Raw genomic sequence first — 22,580 nt, forward strand, 5'->3', positions numbered from 1 at the left:
ATTAGCATGACCTGTTACCAAACTAGACAAGAGGAGTACAAAAAAAGAAAATTACAAGCTAATCTCTCTCACAAGTAAGAAGACACAAAAATCCCAAAATAAATATTGTTAAAGCAAGTCCAGCAACTTATAAAATATAGATAACACATCAGATTGACTTAGTTAGGTTAAACCCAGAAATCCACAGGTGATTTAACACTAGAAAAATGATTATTGTACTTCATTGCATTAATATATTAAAGGAGAAAAATTATATGATCAGCAAACTTATGCAGAAAAAGCATTTGATAAAATTCAACATCTCTTCATGATTCAAACTCCTAGCACACTAGAATAGAAGGGAATTTCCCAACCTGATGAAAAATGTCTACAGAAACGGACATAATTGTTGGAAAAAGTAAAAGGCATTCCTTTAACAGCAGAAAAGAACAAAATAATAACTTTCAATGTGTATTGCAGTCTTAACCAGATGGCAATAGAAAAGGAAAAGGTTTAAGAACTGGAAAGGAAGAAATAAAACTGTCTTTTTTCTTTTTTTTACTGTTGATATGACCTTTACCTACAGAGAAAGACTAAAAGAATCTATAAATAATTTACTAGCAATAAAAGGATAATCTAGGGTGGTTGCTGGTCCATATATTAAAAATAAATAATAATCAAATGCAACAGTTAGAAAAATATAATTTAAAAAAATATTATTAACAATAGCATCAAAATTATAAGGTACCAAGACTTGAATCTAACACAGCCATATAAAATATTTATGAACAGAAAGTAACAAAACATGAAAGACCTCCTAAATAAATGGACAGATACACCCTATTCATGGATTAGAAGACTCAGTATCATAAAAATATCATTCCCCCCAAATTGATCTCTATATTCTATTATGATTCCAATGAAAATTCCAGAAAGATGTTTTAGAGAACCAGAACATGTGATTCTAAAAGTTACATGACATGGTAAAAAACTTTAAATAGCTAAAACATGCTTGTAGAATTGGGGCTTTCCTTGCTGGAAAAAAAAGAATTATTATAAAGCTCTAGTAAGTAGGAGAATATCTATTGTTTTTCTGCATCAAAACCAAAAAGAGAACATATCACAACTAGAAGGACCCACAACTAAAATATACAACTACGTACTTGGGGGATTTGGGGAGAAAAAGCAGGAAAAAAAAAAAGAAGATTGGCAACAGTTGTTAGCTCAGGTGCCAATCTTTTAAAAAAACAAAAATAAAAACAAAAACAGGTCAATAAATAAGAACACAAAGCCCAGAAAACAATATAGACACAAACCTTAATTATAATAGAGCTACAGTTGTAGAATAGCTGGGAAAGGATGAACTTTTCAATTAATTATCCATACAGGAAAAAATGAATGTTGACCCCTTTGTTGAGGCAGACACAAAAAAATCAATTTCTGGTGGATTAAGAATAATGTGAGAAGCAAAAATGTAACTTTTAAAAAGACAATATAATAAAGTATTCTAATGACATCAGTATAGTCTTATATAAAGTCTAAAGAAATACTCTTCACCAAAAAACACTATTAGGCTCAAAGACCTAAATGTAGGAACTGTGACTATAAAATTCATGGAAGAAAACACAGGTATAGATCTTTGTGACCTTGGATTATGCAATGGTTTCTTAGATACGACGCCAAAAGCAAGGTGATGAAAGTAAAAATAAACTGGAGGGGCTGGCCCCCGTGGCCGAGTGGTTACGTTCGCGCGCTCCGCTGCAGGCGGCCCAGTGTTTCATTGGTTCGAATCCTGGGCAAGGACATGGCACTGCTCATCAAACCAGGCTGAGGCAGCGTCCCACATGCCACAACTAGAAGGACCCACAACGAAGAATATACAACTATGTACTGGGGGCTTTGGGGAGAGAAAAGGAAAAAAATAAAACATTTAAAAAAATAAAAATAAAAAAATTAACTGGACTTAATCACAATTAAAAACTTTTGGCCCTGGTAAGATTCAGTCCTGCATAGCTGTTTTCTACTACAAAAGTCGTTTATCTCCATCTGCCTTCTCTCTCACCTAAGAGCCAGACACCACTCCAGAGAAGATTCAGTGCAAATGGACATGAGGCCCCTGAGGCCCCAGTACTATCTTTTCAGCTGCGAACTAAAGGCCAACAAAGATTATCACTTTAAAGTGGTAATGATGAAAATGAGCATGTCATCTTTAAGAACAGACAGTTCAAGGGCTGGTAGAAAGGATGAATTGCATTGTTGAAGCCGAGGCAATGAATTATGAAGGCAGTCCAATTAAAGTAACACTGCCACTTTGAAAACATCTGAACAGCCAATGGTTTCCCTCCAGGACTTTGAAATAACACTACCTGTGGCCTAAATGTGGTTCAGGGCCTGTACATATTGATAGACAGCACTTAGTAGCTGTGGAAGAAGATGCAGAGTCAGAAGACGAAAAGGACGATGTGAAACTAAGTATATCCAAAAGGTAACATGTCCCTGGAAGCCGTAATGAGGTTCCACAGAAAAAAGTAAAACTTGCTGATGAAGATGATGAAAAAACTGAAGAAAAAGCTCCAGTAAAGAAATCTACATTAGACTCCAGCCAAAAAAGCACAAAAGTCAAACCAAAATGGAAAAGACTCAAAACAATCAACACCAAGATCAACAGGTCAAAATCCTTCAAAAAACAGGAAAAAATTCCTAAAACACAGATAGGACCTAGTTCTGTAGAAGACATTAAAGCAAAAATGCAGGCAAGTCTAGAAAAAGTACACTGGTAAATTAAGCCCAAAGACGGGAAGAGAGGAACAGGAGAGACAAATATAGTCCACACTAAGTATCACCAGCAATCCAGACTGAAGTCTTCTATTTTCATCTCAGGCCCCTTTCCTGAGTTGCCACACACCCACACCCCCTTCCAGACTGGAAGCAGTCTCACTCTTGATTTTCTAAAGCATTTTTGTTTGACAGCTGTGGTTCACTCAACCTTATACTTTGCTTTCTATTACTTCTGCATTTGACTCACCTCTTTGACCATATTTTAATCACTTTTATATCTCCCTAGCTGCTCAATAAGTATCTGAATAAGAGAAAAAAACTCTTTTGTACATCAAAGCATACTATCAAGAAAGTGAAAAAATCCGTAGAATGAGAGGAAATATCTGCAAATCATGCATCTGAGTACCCAGAATACATAAGGACTCTTACAAATCAACAATAAAAAGACAAATAACCAACTAAAAACTGGGCAAAGAATCTGAATCAACATCTCTCCAAAGAAAATATACAAATGGCCAACAAACACATGAAAAGATGCTTATCATTAGTCATTAAGGAAATGTAAATCGAAACACAATGAGATACTGCTTCACATTTACTAGGATGGCTATTAAAAAAAAGGAAATAACAAATGTTGACAAGGAAGTAGAGAAAGTGGAACCCTCCCTCATACACTGCTGGTGGGAATGTAAAATGGCGCAGCCACTTTGGAAAACAATTTGGCAGTTCCTCAAAAATTTAAATGGAGATTTACCATATGCCCCAGTAATTCCACTCCTAAGTATGTCCAAGAGAACTGAAAACATATGTCCACACAAAAACTAGTACATGAATGTCACAGCAACATTATTCATAACAGAGAAAAAGTCAACACAACCCAAATATCCATCAACTAACGAATGGAATAACAAAACACAGAATACCCACACAATGGAATTTTATTCAGCCATAAAAAGAAATGAAGTGCTGATACAAGATACAACATGGATGAATCTCGAAAACATGCTAAACGAAAGAAGCAGAAGCCAGACACAAAAGGTCACGTTATATGATTCTATTTATCTGAAATGTCCAGAATAGGCAAATCCATATAGACAGAGAATAGATTAGTGGCTGCCAGGGGCTGGGCGGGAGGAGGAAATAGAGAGTAACTGTTTATAGATATCTGGGGTTTCTTTATAAAGTAACAAAAACGTTCTGAAATTATATAGTGGTGACAGTTGCACAACTTTATGAATACACTAAAAGCCAATTTAAAAGGGTGAATATTATGGTACAGAAATTTTATCCCAATAAAAAAAATCCTCCCCCTAAAAAAGCAAAATGACAAACCACCAATAGGAGACATCCACTATACACATAACTGACAAGAGACTTTAGGAAATACTAAAAACAAGAAAATGATAAAATAAGAATCCACATAAGGTACACAAATAACCCATAAGCAAATGAAAATAAGCTGTGTCTCATTCCTAATGAGAGAAATACACATTAAAACCAGTGAGGTGGCCAGCCCGGTGGCTGAGTAGTTAAGTTCTCGTACTCTGCTTCAGTGGCCCAGGGTTTCACTGGTTCAAATCCTGGGCACAGACATGGCGCCACTCGTCAAGCCATGCTGAGGCAGCATCCCACATGCCACAACTAGAAGGATCCACAAATAAAAATACACAACTTTGTACCGTGGGGCTTTGGGAGAAAAAGGAAAAATAAAATCTTAAAAAAAAAAACTAAAGCTGAAAAAAATTATCAAGTGAAGGCAAGGATATGCACAAACTGGAACCTGTACATACTGCCAGTGAGAATGTAAAATGGTACTGCCATTTTGGCAAACTCGGTATCATCTAGTACACTCAAAGATGTGTATACTCTCAGGCCAAGCAATGCCATTTCTGGGCACATGCCCTAGAAAACCTGCTTATATGTGAACCAAAAACACAGCACTACTGGATGGAATAGCAACAAACCAGAAGTAACCCATCCAATAAGATAAAAAATAAAATGGACAAACAAGTTTTGCTATCTATAATCACATAAACAGTGCAGTAGAGGAAATGAATGGATGAAACCAAGAAAATAGCAAAAAATAAATAAATAAAAGCAAGTCACAGAATATACAAGGCATGATTCCTTCTAATTAAAGTTCAAAAATATGGAAAATTCTGGGGACAGCTCAGTGGCATAGTGGTTAAGTTCGCATGCTCTGCTTCACGGACCTGGGGTTCGCCGATTCAGATCCCCAGCACGAACCTCGACAGATTTAGCAAGTCATGCTGTGGCAGGCGTCCCACATATAAAATAGAGGAAGATGGGCACAGATGTTAGCTCAGGGCCAATCTTCCTCAGCAAAAAGAGGAGGATTGGTGGTCGATGTTAGCTCAGGGTTAATCTTCCTCAAAAAAAAATAAATAATCTGTATGTATATGTATATATATATATATATATATATGGAAAACTCAACATTACCTTCTTTAGAGAGACAAATACACATTCTTAGATTATATTAAGCAGTAAAATCAAACACTTACTTGTTTCTTTTTCAGTTTAAAGATCTGCTGTTCTACTTTCGCAATTTCTCGATCTACACGATCCATACTCTGTATTAACTCTTCCTTTGAAAGTTTTGAAGGTGAAGCATTTTGATCATCTCCACATGGCTGCCCAGAGATTGGGGAGGATGGAGCTTCATGTTTGCCACCAAATGCTGGATCCTTTAGAGAATAAAATCCAGAAAAATGTATTCTTCACTGATAGCCAACGTTAGAGTCAAGATTCTCTCAACTGGAAAAGTCAATTTTAAAACATAGCAGAGCCAAGTGTGCTTTTTCTCCATATAGTAGTCCTATATTAGCAATTTTCTATACACACACACAGACACACATGCAAACCCTACTGATGTTTATACTGTTTTTATAATTAAGACATTCACTATTTTGAAGATCCTAAAAGGGATACAGAATGAGGTGGCTAAGGCTGATCAGCCTTTAGTGTAACATTACTGAGACTACAGAGAATTTCTGGGGAAATAATAATGCAATCACGAGAAAGGAATATACCAATTTCTCAGCCATTTCCTTACAATGTCTCTTCAAAAAGTCTGAACATGTAGGCTGGTCAACAGTGTAAACTCTGGATAAAATCTGTGTGCCCATCCAACTTAACAGTTATGATATGGCCAAGAGATCCTATCAGAAAGTTTTCAGGCTTTCCAAGGGTGAATCCTGAAGTACTGAAGTCAGAGAAATGACATAGGAACTTTTGTTCCTACTATCACCTAGGACTACCCTCATAAAGGGCAACCAAGTCTGCCCACACTACAGCATACATAACATCTCTTTAGCCAAATACATCATCCCACTCCACCTCCAAATCAGCAGAGAATAGTAGGAGAATGAAAGCCTCTCCACCCAAAATCTACCACCCTATCAACACACACACACACAAACACGCACAGGCTATTAATTACCAAAGGTGAAGATATAAGCAGTACTGTAAAGCAGATGAATTTTAGATTAAAGTATTAGTTTTCTTTAGGCTCTAAGAGCATAGAATGAGCATAGTTCATAGGAGACTATAGAGCCCTAAATATATTAAATAATGATTAAGTAACTGTGAAAAATCAGTAGTTCTAACCGAGAACACACATAATTATACCTGGATAAGTTGTTCCAAAACACCTTGGAACAGATTTCAGCTAAAACATAATATGTATATTCCTGAAAAGTCTCATATTCTCTAACAGTACATGATAAATATAAGACTTCTGAGGAAAAAAGAATTATGGTTATTTCTTAAAATATGTACAACTTTGCAAGCAGAGCATTAACAAAATTAATAACAACTCTAGTAGAGGTAATAATATAGTGAAAGCTCCAGTATCATTTGCATTCAGCCTACAGTCAATCTTTGGCAGCCTTAAACCCTGTAGTTCATGCTTCCTTTGTTAAGATGTAAATCCTTGAGGTCATTTGCTTTCAATAGAAAACAGTATGTTTCATCAAAATAAAAAATCAGATTCAAGGCGTAACCTTCTTTATCAACCTTTAAAAATAAAAAATACAGGAGAAAATATCTTCACACTTTCTTTTCAACATTCAGATCTTCACTAGTTAGCTTAACACTGTGAAAAGTAGAGCAGTTCTTGAATTCACTAAGCCAACTACTATTTGCACTAAATTAAGACTAAATGCAGAATTTCCAAATCTTCTTAAGGTCTATATACATAACGAAGGCTATTTCTGTAATTATGAGACAGCTTGATCCTGAGAGCTTGGAAACATTAACATGCAAGGAAAAATCACTGATGAACCACCAGGATTTCCATGCTATATTAATGTCATTCTCCTACCATATGCACATGAGCTAAACGTGTTACAGAATATGTATAATAGCAAAACAGATTATATTTTGATTTATCAGATTTTGAAAATGCTCCTCAGATGATCTGATGCATGTCCTAAGAACTACTATTACATATCAAAATTTACAGTGACTTCCTTTCTAGTTAAATATTTAAAAAAAACAAATTCCTTCGGTGCCCACTAAATGACAGGCACTAGGCAGAGTGGTGAACAAAACCACAAAACATATATGAAGCTCACCTTTATGAAGCTTATAATCTTATGTTGGAACATCCTGATAGCTATTTAGGGGGAAAAGAATTAGATTCCTACCTCACAACTTATATCACAATAAAAGCCAAATCAAAGCAAATATTTATATGACATTTATTAGCAAATCAACAAGGAGCTTCAGACAAACAGAAAAAACATATTTACATTATCTTGCACTTGGGAAAGCCAACAGTAAAAGACATTCAAAAACAAGAAAAGAGGGGTCAGCCCAGTGGTGCAGCGGTTAAGTTTGCACATTCCGCTTCGTCAGCCCAGGGTTCACTGGTTCGGATTCCGGGTGCGGACATGGCATCGCTTAGCACGCCATGCTGTGGTAGGCGTCCCACATATAAAGTAGAGGAAGATGGGCATGATGTTAGCTCAGGGCTAGGCTCCCTCACTGAAAAGAGGAGGATTGGCAGTAGTTAACTCAGGGCTAATCTTCCTCAAAAAAAGAAAAAAGAAAGAAAACTAAAAAAATTAAAAAAAGATTGGTGGATCAAAATAAAAAAAGACAACCTTTTGTTTTGGAAATTAATAATTTATCAAATTAACAATGAATTTTTTAAAAAACAATAAATATGTGATATCAGCAAGGGTACAAAAGAACTGGGCACCCTTACATACGGTTGTCAGGAATAAGAACTGGTCCTACCCTTTTGCAGGGCAATCTGGAAATACTCATGAAAGCCTTAAAAATAAGCTAACTCTGGGGGCTGGCCCCGTGGCCGAGTGGTTACATTTGCGTGCTCCGCTGCAGGTCACCCAGTGTTTCATCGGTTCGAATCCTGGGTGCGGACATGGCAGTGCTCATCAAACCACGCTGAGGCAGCGTCCCACATGCCAAAACTAGAAGGACCCACAACGAAGAATATACAACTATGTACTGGGGGGCTTTGGGGAGAAAAAGGAAAAAATAAAATCTTTAAAAAAATAATAGTAATAAGCTAACTCTGGTGTGTAATTAATTACACTAATAGAAATTTACCTTAAGGAAATAAATAAGAATGTACACCAAAAGAAACAGCCACAAGAACATAAGTCATTGTTCTAATGAACAAACAGGTAACCTACATGTATGACAATTAAATAAATTACTTTGTATCCATATATAGAATACTAAGCAATCACTAAAAATACAGTTGTAAATTTATTGACACAAAAATAAGTTCATGTATATTTAAGCAAAAATAAAGTTACACACAAGGTACAAAGAGAGCACATTAATATACTCACCCAAATAAGAAAGATGAAATATCAAAAAGTTAAGAATGATTCCTAACTAATGACTATAAGTAACTTTTTCCTTCAAGCTTATCTAATTCTTCTATAAATGATATACCTGGGTTTAAAAACATTTAAAAAAAGAAAAAAACTAACAAATGCTCTTTCAAAATCTCTACTTGTAAAAAAAAAGTAATGGTTTACAACTCAGGAAAGAAAAAGCAGGACAAAGTGTCAAAGTGGTGTTACCTAGGTCACCTAATTTTTCCTAACATCTGTTTTCTCTACTATACAATAGAAATAGGTTATACTACGATGCAACATGTCACATTTTAATGAATGAGCTTTTAAGATCCCTCTTTGCTAAAAAATTCTATAGTTATATAAATTACATTTGGGGTAATTTTTCAGCCTTGGATGGAGATCTTTATTCACTATATTTTTTTCTCTCTTTCTTCCTTTTTTTTCAATGCTGCAAAATATTTCCGATAAACCCATAAACTAATAGTACAGATATTTCACATGGTGAGGCGGGTCTCAAAACTCCCACAAGTTTAGCTCATTTCCAGCTTATCACAAAGAGCTTTTCTCCACCCAACTTATTATTTTGAAATTTTTCAAATTTACGTAAAAGTTGAAAGAATAATATGCTGGATACTCATTAATCCTTCATCTAGATTCACTAGTTGTTAACAGTTGGCTACATTTGCTTTCTCTCTCTATACATAGATATAAATATATTATATAGATAAATAATACATCTATATATATAAGTATCTATATATAAATATATCTCTATCTATATATATAGATAGATATATCTACTACGTACACCTGGCTTTGTTTTTTGGCTGAATTATTTGAAAATAAATTGCATTCATATTCACCATCTTTTAAATCACTTTTCACCACATAAAAACTCAAAGGAATACCTGGGTACTTATTTATCTGATATCAGAGTGGAAAGGGCCATTAGCCAAAAAGGTAAATAAACTTCAAGGGAAAGAGATTTGATGACAAAGGAGGGGGCAGGGATATTAACATATGATAGTAAAAGGGTTAACACTTGTCTCTTAAGAGTTTTAAAGAATTAGTTTATTCTTTCTAAAACAAATATTTATTCAGTACCTACTAAGTGGCAGGTACTTTCTAATCTGCAGATTTAACAACAAGCAAAATAGTTAAAAAAGATAAACTCAGCAAGGAATTAAGAACATAATACACGAACATGCACTTCATAAAAGAAAGGCAAATAACCATAAACACAAGAGGAAAAAAGTTTGATCTTAATGGAAACTTCTCATAAATTTACAATACACATTCTTTGACATGTCACAAAATAAAGCTAGCTATTACAAGTACTTATCTCCAAGATCTAGAATTACAGGTAACTTTTTTCCTCAGTATTCACAAATTTTCTAAAGAATATTTTATACATAAATTAGAAAAAATTTTTTTCTTTATAAAAATTATAAGCACAGTTAAACCTTACCTAAAATATGTTTTCTCCCATGTACCAAGTTAATAAATTGCAACTGAATTTAAAGGGGTTATTTAAAATTTGATTTAAATTTAACAAAACTGTGGTAATCTTGAGTACCTCTGAGCACATTTTTTAAGCCCAGCAAGCCATTACAAAATGCTTGAGAGTTATTCGATAGTAATTTTTCTTTACAGCAGTCCTCACGTTGTTTTCATTTACTAAAAAGTCAAAAGTACTCACTTTAAAAGTCTGGAGCACTAAGTCTGTGGTTTTCAGTTTTGTTTAACAAAATTTTTACTTTCCCACAGCACTAACCTTTAGAGACTGGTGTAACTGGGCTTTCTTTTAGGCTCTGTGCCTGAATATGGCTAAATAAACATTACAGACCAACATCTCTACAGGGTAAGAGAACAAATATTTACCTTCTTAGCATCTGCAGAAGTCCTCAACCCTTCTGGCAGTGTGTGCACTAAAGGTAAGACCGCAGCACTGACACGCTGGAAATGGGAATCAGAAACCTGCTCCAGACGTGGTCGCTTGGATTCCAGTGAATCATGATCCACTGGGGATGGGCCTGGGTGAAACTGTTCATATCCAGTTCTCCTTTCTTGAGGCCTAATACAAACACAGAAAATAAACACTTGAAATTTTTTAACTGATGTACAACTTCCTATTACCATCCCTGGGAGGACTTCAAAATAAATGAGAAAGTTATTTCAAAGTGAATCCCTCTCCCCCTACTCTAGAAGAATAGATATTGCACTATAAAGTACTATTAAACTTCTAATTCTAACAGAAAAAGTTTCTTCTGGGGAGGTGGGAGTGGTGGTGATAAAGAAGTGAAAGATCTAACAAAAGATTCCAATTTGCAGAAAATTTAAAGTTGCTGAAGAATATCCATAAAATAATATTTTTAAGCCTATGCCACAATAACTGAATTTAGTATAATCTAGACCACAAGAGCCACCATTTTCAACCAATCATAAAAACAAGCAAAAAAAGACAAATCTCCCAGCAATTGCTATGTGGAAAGATAAATGACTTGAGTTGTGAGGTATTATTAAGACTTAAAGACAAGTCTCTTGAGGTGGAAATGCAACATTGTTTTGAAGCCATAAATCTTGCCCCTTAAAACAAATATTCTAGGAGCCAGCCCAGCAGCATAGTGGTTAAGTTCATGTGCTCCACTCTGGTGGCTTAGGGTTCTCAGGTTCAGATCTTGGGGTGGACCTAGCACCGCTCGTCAAGCCACGCTGTGGCAGCATCCCACGTAAAACAGAGGAAGATTGGCACAGATGTTGGCGACAACCTTCCTCAAGCAAAAAGAGGAAGATTGGCCATAGAAGTTAGCTCAGGGTCCATCTTCCTCACAAAAAAACCCAAAACATTTATTCTGTCTAGTTTCCCCCAAGAGACAAGTGTCTTGAAGGTCAGGAATCTGTCTTTGACTTCCTTACATGATGTACTCTACAGAAGACTACATATGGATGTTCAGTAATTTGACTTTTCATTTTCTACCAAAGAATTTACAGGAGCGACATTTTACTTTATGGCCAAGCTTTAAGCAAATGTCTTACAAAACAACATTTCATTGAAAAGATAATCATTGGGTTTCATTTTTAGGATAGACGATGAAATAAACCAACGTCTATAAAATTATTAAACTTCAAAAACTTAAAATCTCATTCAAGGCATAAAATCCCATTATCTTCTTAAAATTCACAATGATGTCATGAAAAGTAACGGAGTAGGAAGCTTCAGTAACAAGACATGGATGCCTGCTTTTGCCATTTAAATTCAATAAAGTATTGGGAGTTCTTGTCAAAGCATTGAGCAAGAAAAGGAAACAAAAGACAGCCAAATTGAAAAGGAAAAAGTAAAGTATTTCTATTCGTAGGTGACATGAACTCATATTTAGAACACTCTAAAGAATTTATAAAAAAATGTTAGAGATAATAAAGGAATAGAGCAAAGTTACAGGATACACAATCAACATGCAAAGATCAGCTGTATTTCTATACATTAGCAATGAACAATCCTAAAATGAAATTAAGAAAACAATTCCATTTATAATAGCATCCAAAAGAATAAAATAGGAATAAATTTGACCAAGGAGGCTCAAGACTTACACACTGAAAACCATAAAAGATTGCTGGAAGAAATTAAGAAAAACTTAAATAGTAAGACATCCCATGTTCATGTACTAAAAGACTTAATGTTGTTAAGAGAACAACACAACGCAAAGCTATCTACAGATTCAATGAAACCTCTATCAAAATTCCAATGGCAGTTTTTGGAGAAATAGAAAAACCCATCATAAAATTCATATGCACTCTCAGGGGACCCTGAATAGCCAAAACAATCTTGGAAAAGAAATTCCAAGTTGGAGAACTCACACTTCACAATTTCAAAACTTACTACAAAGCTACAGTAATTAAGAGTGTGGTACTGCCATAAGGAGACATACAGACCAATGGAACAGAATTGAGAGCCCAGAAATAAACTCTCACATCTATGGTCAGTTGACTTTCAACAAGAGTGCCAAGACCATTCAATGAGGAAAGAACAACCTCTTTAACAAATGGTGCTGGGGAGGGCGAGCCCCAGTGGCCTAGTGGTTAAGTTTGGTGCATCTGCTTGAGCGGCCAAGGTTCATTTCCCAGGCATGGACCTACACTACTCATCTGTCAGTGGCCATGCTGTGGTGGCAGCTCATATACAAAAAGAGGAAGATTGGCAGCGGATGTTAGCTCAGGATGTTTGCCGTTTCCTCAGCAAGAAAACAAAAGAAAAAAAACATGGTGCTGGGGAAACTAGATATCCACATGCAAAAGAATGAAGCTGGACTCAGATATCTGACACCACATGAAAAAATTAACTCAAAATGGATTCAAGACTTAAACATAAGACCCAAAATTTAAAACTCCTAGAGAAAAACATAGGGAGAAATCTTCCTAATATTGGATTTGGTGATGATTTCTTAGATATTACACCAAAAGCCCAGGCAAGAAGGGAAAAACTAAATCGGACTTCTTCGAAATTAAAAACTTTTGTACATCAAAGGACACTATATCAAACTGTCTTTTCACAACCCACAGAAAGGCAGAAAATATTTGCAAATCATGTATTTGATAAGGGTTTAATATCCAGAATATATAAAGAACTCCTACAACTCAACAATAAAAAGACAAACAACTTGCTCCTCTCAAAAAAACTGGGCAAAGGATTTGAACAGACATTTCTCCAAAGAAGATATACAAATGGCCAAGAAGCACATGAAAAGATGCTCAACATCATTCAGCATTATGGGAATGCAAATCAAAACCACAATGAGATACCACTTCACACCCAGTAAGGAGGCTTAAATTTTTTTTTTTTTTTAAAAAAAAGGAAAATAAGTATTTACAAAGATGTGGAAAAACTGGAACCTCCTGCACTGTTGGTGGGAATGTAAAATTGCACAGCCACTGTGGAAAATGATTGGCAGTTCCTCAAAAGATTAAACATAGAATTACAATATGACCCAGTAATTCTACTGAGGTATATACCTGAAAGCATTGAAAACAGAAACTCAAACAGATACTTGTATACCAATGTTCAAAGTAGCATTATTCACAATAGCTAAAAAATGTGGAAACCCATGCCCATTGACACGTGAACAGATAAACAAAATGTGTTATATATGTCCACTAGACTATTAGCCACAAAAAGGAATCAAGTTCTCACACACGCTACAATATGAACAAACCTTGAAAACATAATGCTAAATGAAATAAGCCAGATGCAAAAGGACAATTATTGTATGATTCCACTTACATGAAATATCTAGAATAGGCAAATTCATAGAGACAAAAAGTAGCTTAGAGGTTACTAGAGACTGGAAGAAAAGGAGAATGGGGAATTATTGGTAAATGGGTACAGAGTTTCTCTTTGGCATAATGAAAAAGTTCTGGAAATAGTGGTGATGGTTGTACAACATTGTGAATGTACTTAATGCCACTGAATTGGAACACTTAAAAATAGTTAAAAGGTAAATTTTATGTTAAGTATATTTTACCATAATAAAAAAAATCAACATACAATTTAATTCTTAGAATCATTATTAATAAAGACTAGCCTAGGAAATAAAAAGAGATCTCAAATTCTGACAAAAAAATTTTTATTAGAAAATTACTACTACAGTAGTACTTGAAAGGGTGATTTATATTCTTTTTCACCAGTTACTCTTTTTCCATTCACTCAGCTCACTCGACTCTGACTCAATTCCTCATCATTTCATTTTATTCCAATAGCTCCCCACTTGCTAAAGTCAGCAATGACCTCCTGATATTGAAAACGAAAGAATATTTTTAGACATATGCTGACCTATCTGCTACATTTTATACTTCACTTTCTCCTTTCTTCTTGAAACTCTACCACCTCTTGGTTTCCAGGACACTATATTCTCTGCTGCCATATTCTAAGTCTTTGCTGGCATATACAATGATTTTTCCACAGGGGATACCAGCACAGATAATCTTGAAACAATCAACTTCCAGAGACCCTGAACTTCCACATATATTCTTTACTTAAATTGACCTACCAGATAACAAACCTGCGGTTCTCCTCTCCCTACTTCTCTTTCACAACTGCACCCTCTCGTCTCACCCTTCCTGGCTCTTACACTGGAGCACTGTCCCTCAGAGTGTAAACACCTCCAGAACGTCAAAGAAATAAACCCTTTTGCAAACTAACAGTTCCCAAATATTTGCCTTCAACAAAATTGAAGAACTTAAGTTGTTAACTGATATTTTTATCTTAGACAATAAGCATGTGATTTGGTGATGATTCCACTTACATGAAATATCTAGAATAAGGCAAATTCATAGAGACAAAAAGTAGATTAGAGGTTACTAGAGACTGGGACATCATAAGACATCATAAGAAATTACTTTTGTGAACAAAGTTTCTCCGTACTTTCATCAGAATAAAAAATAAGAAGAGTATGTGCTTCCTTTCTTCTATCAATAAGTCATATTTTTAAAACAGCATCATCTGTGTCATTAATGCATGGATGCATTTCCATGAAATTTTACTTACATTTAATAAATTTGTTTCTCATTTTCTTAAGTGATTGTTGTTTTGATCAATCTTATAATAATCATTATAATGATATTTCAATCCAGAAGTTTTTTTTAATAGAGCACCTTATAGACAGATACTTTTACATATTTTTGTCACTGAAGTACGATAGGTTGATCAATAAAAGACTTTAAATAATAAAAACATATCATAGTAGGATAAATTTTGTGAAAACAGAAGAACGAATATATGAGTTCCAGGAAAAAAAAGGAATAAAAAAAGAAGCTCTAGTAAAGACAAGTTTGCTCATATACAATATCATGTTAAGAGGATCATGGTATTAAATCACTATGGTATTTAGATTCCATCAGATAGCTTTAAAAGTATACTACAGAAGTTTTGTTCTAAAATGTCAATACTTTCAACATAAATTATATCCATCTTTTAAACTTATTATGAAAAATTTTAGATTTCAACTTATACTAGGTAGAATACAGCTTTTCAAAATTCTTTTGAGGAATATGCAAGTAACAAGTTCGAAGACTACTGTTTTAATCATTTTTCTTTCTCTTTCTCTCTCCTTCAGAAGCTTCTGTCTCTCAATCTTTGGGGATCCTCCAGATTTATCTTTAAACTATTGCTGTTTGCAATTTCCACACTTCCCAGATTGCATATACCAATCTGTTTCCTAAACCCAGACCCTCCCCCAAGCATGATAGAGACAACTCCACCTGGATGTTTCGCAGGTCCCTCAAACTTAATTCGTACCAAACTCAAGTTGTCCTATCCTTGCTGCTCTATCCTTAATCTCTATCACAGTTGATGAAACTAACTGTCATCCAACAAGCTAGAAAGCTGGGCTTCATCCAGGTCTCCTCCCTCACCTTTGCCAACTGCCAGGTCTTGGCAGCCTTATCTCCTAACTTACTCAAATCTGTCTCCTCTCAATCTTGATTGCATCGCCCTGTCTTACGCCCATATTCTCTCTTTCTCTTACAGGTCTCTTACATGTTCTCTCTGCTTTTACTCTATCCACCTCACATTCGTCCTCCATAGGGCAGCCAGAGGCAATCTATCGAAAACAAGCATCCGGCATTAGGTTAAAGGCCAAGCCCCTCAATACAACACTTAGAACCAGGGCCACTGCTGGCCTGTACGAAGAGTTTGTGTGAAATTTCTATAAGAAGATGCAACCCTCTGGTGCACAGGGCCTGGCAAAATGCCCAAGCTGGATTTCAGCCCTCAGTTGTCCCCTCAACTGGGTACCCTTGTTGAGGACACAACCTACAAAAGCTAAATTCCAAGCATTACATTTTACCTCCAGCCACTCTGCCTGTGAGATTTACCAAAGCTAGAAAGTGAAGTACACCCAGTGCTGGAGAAGAGCCTAAGGCAGCCAGGGCACAGGACAGTTAAGAAAAACACTGAGTATGGAAAGTTCTCTTTCCATCCAGAAATCAGACTATTTCCCATTTCAGTTTGCCAATCCTTTTTAGGGGAACAAAATTACTCATGCATAAATAAGTAAATATATATTTAACATTTAAAACTCCAAAAAAATTTAAATGAACTATGAAAATCTTTATTGAAAACATACAGTTTTATAGTGGGAGTCCTGGTGGAGCTAAGCACTAAATTTGCATTTTAAATTAATGTATTTGCCTTTTTTTTTTTTTTAAAGATTTTATTTTTTCCTTTTTCTCCCCAAAGCCCCCCGGTACATAGTTGTATATTCTTAGTTGTGGGTCCTTTTAGTTGTGGCATGCGGGATGCCGCCTCAGCGTGGTTTGATGAGCAATGCCATGTCCGCGCCCAGGATTTGAACTGACGAAACACTGGGTCGCCTGCAGCGAAGCGCACGAACTTAACCACTCAGCCACGGGGCCAGCCCCATAATGTATTTGCCTTTTAAAAACGAATACCAGTAGGACGGTGTGGCCACTTTGGAAAAAGTCTGGTAGTTTCTCAAACAGCAAACAGAGAACTACCATATGATCCAGCAATTCTGTTCCTAGGTATATTACCAAGAGAAAGAAAAATAAATGGCCACACAAAAATTTGTACACAAATGTTCATAGCAGCATTATTCATAATAGTCAACAGTGAAAACAACTCAAATATCCATCAATTGATGAATGGATTAAAAAAAAAAGAGTATACATATACTTGACGAGTTCAGTCCTAGATGGAAACATAAAAGAAACCTCATTACCTGTCAGAACCTGGGTGAAATTCTGAAAGCAAGGAAGGTCGTCTGCGAAGCTGTTGTTGCTGCTGCTGCTGCAAAAGCTGTGACGCCTGACTGACTTCAAGATGAGAAGAACGATAATCAGGGACTGCAAAGTCCTAGAATTAAAATAATTGTAAATTAATTATTAACCAAAAAGTGAAAAGCATCACAGAATCAAACCATGTAAACGCACAAAGGCAGTCACGAGCCACTAAGCATGGAAAGTAACAGCAATGATGATTCCAGTCGTTCACTGATCTAAGTCTAAAACCCCAAACAATCCACATTTTAACCGTATATCATTCAAAACAAGTCAAAATAAAACTTCATGGTCAAACTACTTTGATTCATTCTTCTAATAATGTATTACAATAACTCCCAATCTATATTTTCCATGTAGTAAGATCTCAAACTGTGTTCAACAAGAAATCCTAAAAAGTATTCTAATCTTAAATTCAAAATGAGTAAAGTGGAAGGGTCACAGAAGCCATCAAGTTAAATCCATGCATGTTTACAAATGAAAAAAACAGAAGTCCTGGGGCTGGCCCCGTGGCCAAGTGGTTAAGTTCCCGCGCTCCGCTGCAGGTGGCCCAGTGTTTCATTGGTTTGAATCCTGGGCGCGGACATGACACTGCTCATCAAACCACACTGGGGCGGTGTCCCACATGCCACAACTAGAAGAACCCACAACAAAGAATATACAACTATGTACCAGAGGGCTTTGGGGAGAAAAAGGAAAAAAATAAAATCTTAAAAAAAAAAAAAAAAGTCCAGAGAATCAACCTGCTAGTTAAGGGTTAAAGTTTTCCATCATTCTTGGTGGGTGTTTTTTTTTTGTTTTTTGTTTTTTTTTTAAAGATTTTATTTTTTCCTTTTTCTTCCCAAAGCCCCCCGGTACATAGTTGTATATTCTTTGTTGTGGGTCCTGCTAGTTGTGGCATGTGGGACGCTGCCTCAGCGTGGTTTGATGAGCAGTGTCATGTCCGCGCCCAGGATCTGAACCAATGAAACACTGGGCCGCCTGCAGCGGAGCGCGCGAACTTAACCGCTCGGCCACGGGGCCAGCCCCTCTTGGTGGGTGTTTTTATGTTTATTTTCCTACTTTTCTTTTGTCATCTTTTTGTTGAAAAGGCAAAAGCTTCTTTACAAAATAAAGCTATTAATGCTAACAATCATAAAGAAATAGTCAAACACAGAATTACCAAATAACCCAGAACTCCACTCCTAGGTATATATATACAAGGTAATTAAAACATATGTCCACACACAAAAATTTATACACAAGTTTTCAAAACTGAGTTATTCACAATAGCCAAAAGGTAGAAAGAATCCAAATGTCTCCAGACTCATTAATGGATAAATAAAATGTGGTGTATCTATACAATGGAATATGATTCAGCCTTAAAAAGTAATGAAGTACTAATCTATGCTACAACATAGATAAACTTAGAAAACATAATGCTAAGTAAAAACAAAAAAACAGACATAAAAGGCCACATATTATATGATTCCATTGATATGTAATGTCTGTAAGAGGCAAATCAATAGAGACAGAAAGTAAGAGTAGTAGTTCCCAGGGGATGGAGGGAAGAGGGGAACTGGGATTAACAACTATTAGATATACAGTTTCATTTTGGGTGATGGAAAAGTTCTGGAATTAGATAATGGTAATAGTTGCCCAACAGAATGAATATACTAAAACCCACTATATTATACAGTTTAAAATGGTAAAATTTGAGCCAGCCCTGATGGCCTTGTGGTTAAAGTTCAGCACACTCCACTCTGGCAGCCCAGGTTTGGTTCCCAGGCACGGAACCACACCACTCATCTGTCAGTAGCCATGCTGTGGCAGACGCTCACACAGAAGAACTAGAAGGACTTACAACTAGAATATACAAGTATGTACTGGGGCTTTGGGGAGGAAAATGAAAAAAAAGAGGAAGATTAGCAACAGGCATTAGCTAAGGGCAAAACTTTCCCAGCAAAAAAAAGAGAAAAAGGTAAAAATGCATGTTATATGAATTATAATGTCAACCAAAAACAGATAAAATTGAGCTGTCCAGACCAAAACATGGGGTAGATAAGAGGTCCAGAGCCTTTCACTATAAGGAGATAACAGTGAAACATAATTCATACATAGTCTAAGAAAAAATAACAGCTACAAAGTTGAAAATATAACCAAGAAAAAACATTGAAGGAAAGACAAAAACACTTAAAAATTTTAAAGAGCACCAAAACTCAAAAAATAAAGAATTTACACCCAAAGAAATCAAAAAAGATTAAGTAAAAAAGGACTCAAAAAGAATCAAATAGCAATTAAAGAAATTAAAAAGGTAATCACTGAAATTAAACAAGAGTAGAACAGACACAGGTGAAGGGCAAATGAAAGCTAAGAGAAAACTCAGGGATTCTCTCAGAACAGAGGAAAGCACACAAATATAGACACTGTACGAGGAAAGTTTAAAATGGTAGCTAGAGTAAAAGTTCTAAAATCCACAGGTGAGAAACAATAGTCTAAGAAATAATAGAACAGCATCTCTCAGAAGCTGGAAAAGACCAAGTCCTCAGATGAAAAAGGGCCTAGGAGAAAAGTTGGCTATATTTTAAAAATTAATCCACACTGGACACAAGAAAAGTTTAGAAAACCAAGGATAAAGAGAAAACTTTACTACAAGTCATAAGAAATAAAAGATAGGTCTCCTACAAAATAGCAATGATCATAATAAAAGCAGACTTCTCTCAGCAACACTGAATAGAAGGAAACAAAGAACATCCCCAGTTCAGAGGAAAACACCTTGAACCTGTAAATTCAATAACCAAACCATCATGTAAGTTTTAGGACTTCAAACTTTTTAGAATTCAAGCACTCAGAAAATTTACCAACCAGAGACTCTCTCTGAAAGAATTTCTAAAGCATGTATGTACCCAGCAAGACAAATTAAGAGCAAGGAGTGAAATACAAGAAACAACAGTGCACTCAGCTTCCAGCTATGAGCAGGTAACACTGTCCAGAATTACATTCCCATAGCAAACAGCTAAAAAGTTGGACAACATGTAGGAACTATTTTCAGACATTGGACAAGAGGCTGCACAGGACTTGATCTCTGAGAATAATGACACAAATAGGATGAGTCTCACCATACCCCACACTTTCTGCCTGGAGGCAATTTCCAAACTGCATCCCTGGGAAGGGAACCCAAACGGTGCCCCACAATCTTGTTCACTGAAGCAGCAACCATGCTAGTTTGAGAAAGACAGACAGACAGAATTTCCACAGACTTCCAGAGAGAAAGATTTCCTGAAACCTGAATTTGGGTTCCCGTAAGTCTTTGGCTGAATCTAATCTGTCAATGCATAGGGAAGCACAGCCAAGTCTTGGGCTACGGTTGGGCTAAGAACAATTTCTGATGAAAGAACAATCAGGAGGAACTATAAAACAAACAATTCCCAGAGCTCACACAGATCCAGACTCAATCAAACTTCCTCCAGCCAGAGGGAAGAAACCTCACTGAATACAAGGGACATTCATAGATACCCTAAAAGAGGTAAGTTTCAAAGTGGAGGATAAATTAGACCTAAAATAAAGACTACTCGAGATCTGCCCTACAAGAATTTAAAACTAGGGGCCGGCCCCATAGCCAAGAGGTTAAGTTAGTACACTCTGCTTCAGTGACCCGGGGTTTCACTGGTTCGGATCCTGGGCACAGACATGGCAACGCCTGTCAGGCCATGCTAAGGCAGCACCCTACATAGCACAACCAGAGGCACTCCCAGCTAGAATATACAACTATGTACCAGGGGGCTTTGCCGAGAAGAAAGAAAAAAAAAAGGCTTGGCAACAGAGGTTAGCTCAGGTGCCAATCTAAAAAAAGAAAAAACATTTAAAACTAAACTTCAAAAGTAACTTAACCATCTAATAGAAGGAATCCAACTTTCTTGAAAGGAATACAACGAAAGCCAGCATTAAAAAGTATAAAATTTGCAATGTTCATATTCCAATCAAAAATGAAAACTCCAATGTCTGCAATGAAAATTTCACTGGATGAAATTAACAATAGGTTGGAAACTGCAGAAGAAAAGATCACTGAACATGAAGTCATAGCAAAATGAAACAAATGGATAAAAAACAGAATAAAATGAATAGAGGTCCAGTGACCTCTAGGATAATATGAAATATGAGTAACTGTTGTCTCAGAAGGCAACTAGGAGTAGAGGAGACAGAAAAATATAGCTTAAAAAAGAGTGGCCAAAGATTGCCCAAATTTTATGAAAATTAAAAATCCACAGGAGCAGGAAGCTCACTGAATACCAAAAACAATAACATAAACATTCAAAAAGCACAACAAAGGCACATGACAATCAAATTTCTGAAAACCAGTAATAAAGAGAAAAATCACAGAAAGTAACCTTGGGGGGGGGAGACACATATACAAACAAACAAAGATAAGAATGACCAACGACTTCTAGTCAGAAACCATACAAGCCAGAACATAATAAATGGCGTCTTTTAAAGTGCTAAAAGAAAATAGTCAACCTAGAATTCTGTATCCAATGAAAATATTTTCCAAAATGAAGTTGAAACAAACTTTTTCAGGTAAATAAAAGCTGAGAGAGTTCACTACCAAAAGTTCTGCACTAAGAGAAATGACATCCTTCAGGAAAAAAACAAATGATATCAAAAGGAAATCTGAATATATACAAAGGAGTGAAAGGCGTCAGAAACTGTATACAGACATAGCTCAGAGATACTGCGAGTTTGATTCCAGACCACTGCAATAAAGCAAATGTCACAATAAAGCAAGGCACATGAAGTTTTTGGTTTCCCAGTGCATATAAAAGTTATGTTTACGGGCCAGCCCCTGTGGCCGAGTGCTTCAAGGTCTGTGAGCTCTGCTTCGGTGGCACGGGTTTGCAGGTTCGGATCCGCGTGCGAACCTACTCCACTCATCAGCCGTGCTATGGAGGCATCCCACACACCAAAAAAGTAGAGGAGGATTGCCAGAGATGTCAGCTCATGGCTAATCTTCCTCAAGCACAAAGAGAGGAGGGCTGGCAATGGATGTTAGCTCAGGGCAAATCTTCCTCACACACACACAAAGTTATGTTTACACTATACTATAATCTATTAAGTGTGCAATAGCATTATGTCTAAAAGAAAAAGAATTAAATTAAATTAATTAAATTTAATTAAATTAAATTAAAAAATACTTTATCA

At 36.0% G+C, this 22,580-nt stretch overlaps 1 protein-coding gene across 14 annotated transcripts in view; it reads right to left on the minus strand.

The window, feature by feature from the left end:
- The window catches only part of NCOR1 (nuclear receptor corepressor 1), a 154,478-nt gene that overhangs the window by 109,332 nt on the left and 22,566 nt on the right, over positions 1–22,580 (minus strand). For all 14 annotated transcript variants that reach the window (XM_046675479.1, XM_046675478.1, XM_046675481.1 and 11 more), the window contains exons 3-5: positions 17,348–17,481; positions 10,497–10,689; positions 5,283–5,465 (exon numbers count right to left, since the gene is read on the minus strand). In XM_046675479.1, the coding sequence (XP_046531435.1) occupies positions 5,283–5,465; positions 10,497–10,689; positions 17,348–17,481 (510 nt within the window). The remainder of the gene's footprint in view (positions 1–5,282; positions 5,466–10,496; positions 10,690–17,347; positions 17,482–22,580) is intronic.

Source organism: Equus quagga, chromosome 11 (assembly GCF_021613505.1).
Source record: "Equus quagga isolate Etosha38 chromosome 11, UCLA_HA_Equagga_1.0, whole genome shotgun sequence".
Lineage (NCBI taxonomy): Eukaryota > Metazoa > Chordata > Mammalia > Perissodactyla > Equidae > Equus > Equus quagga.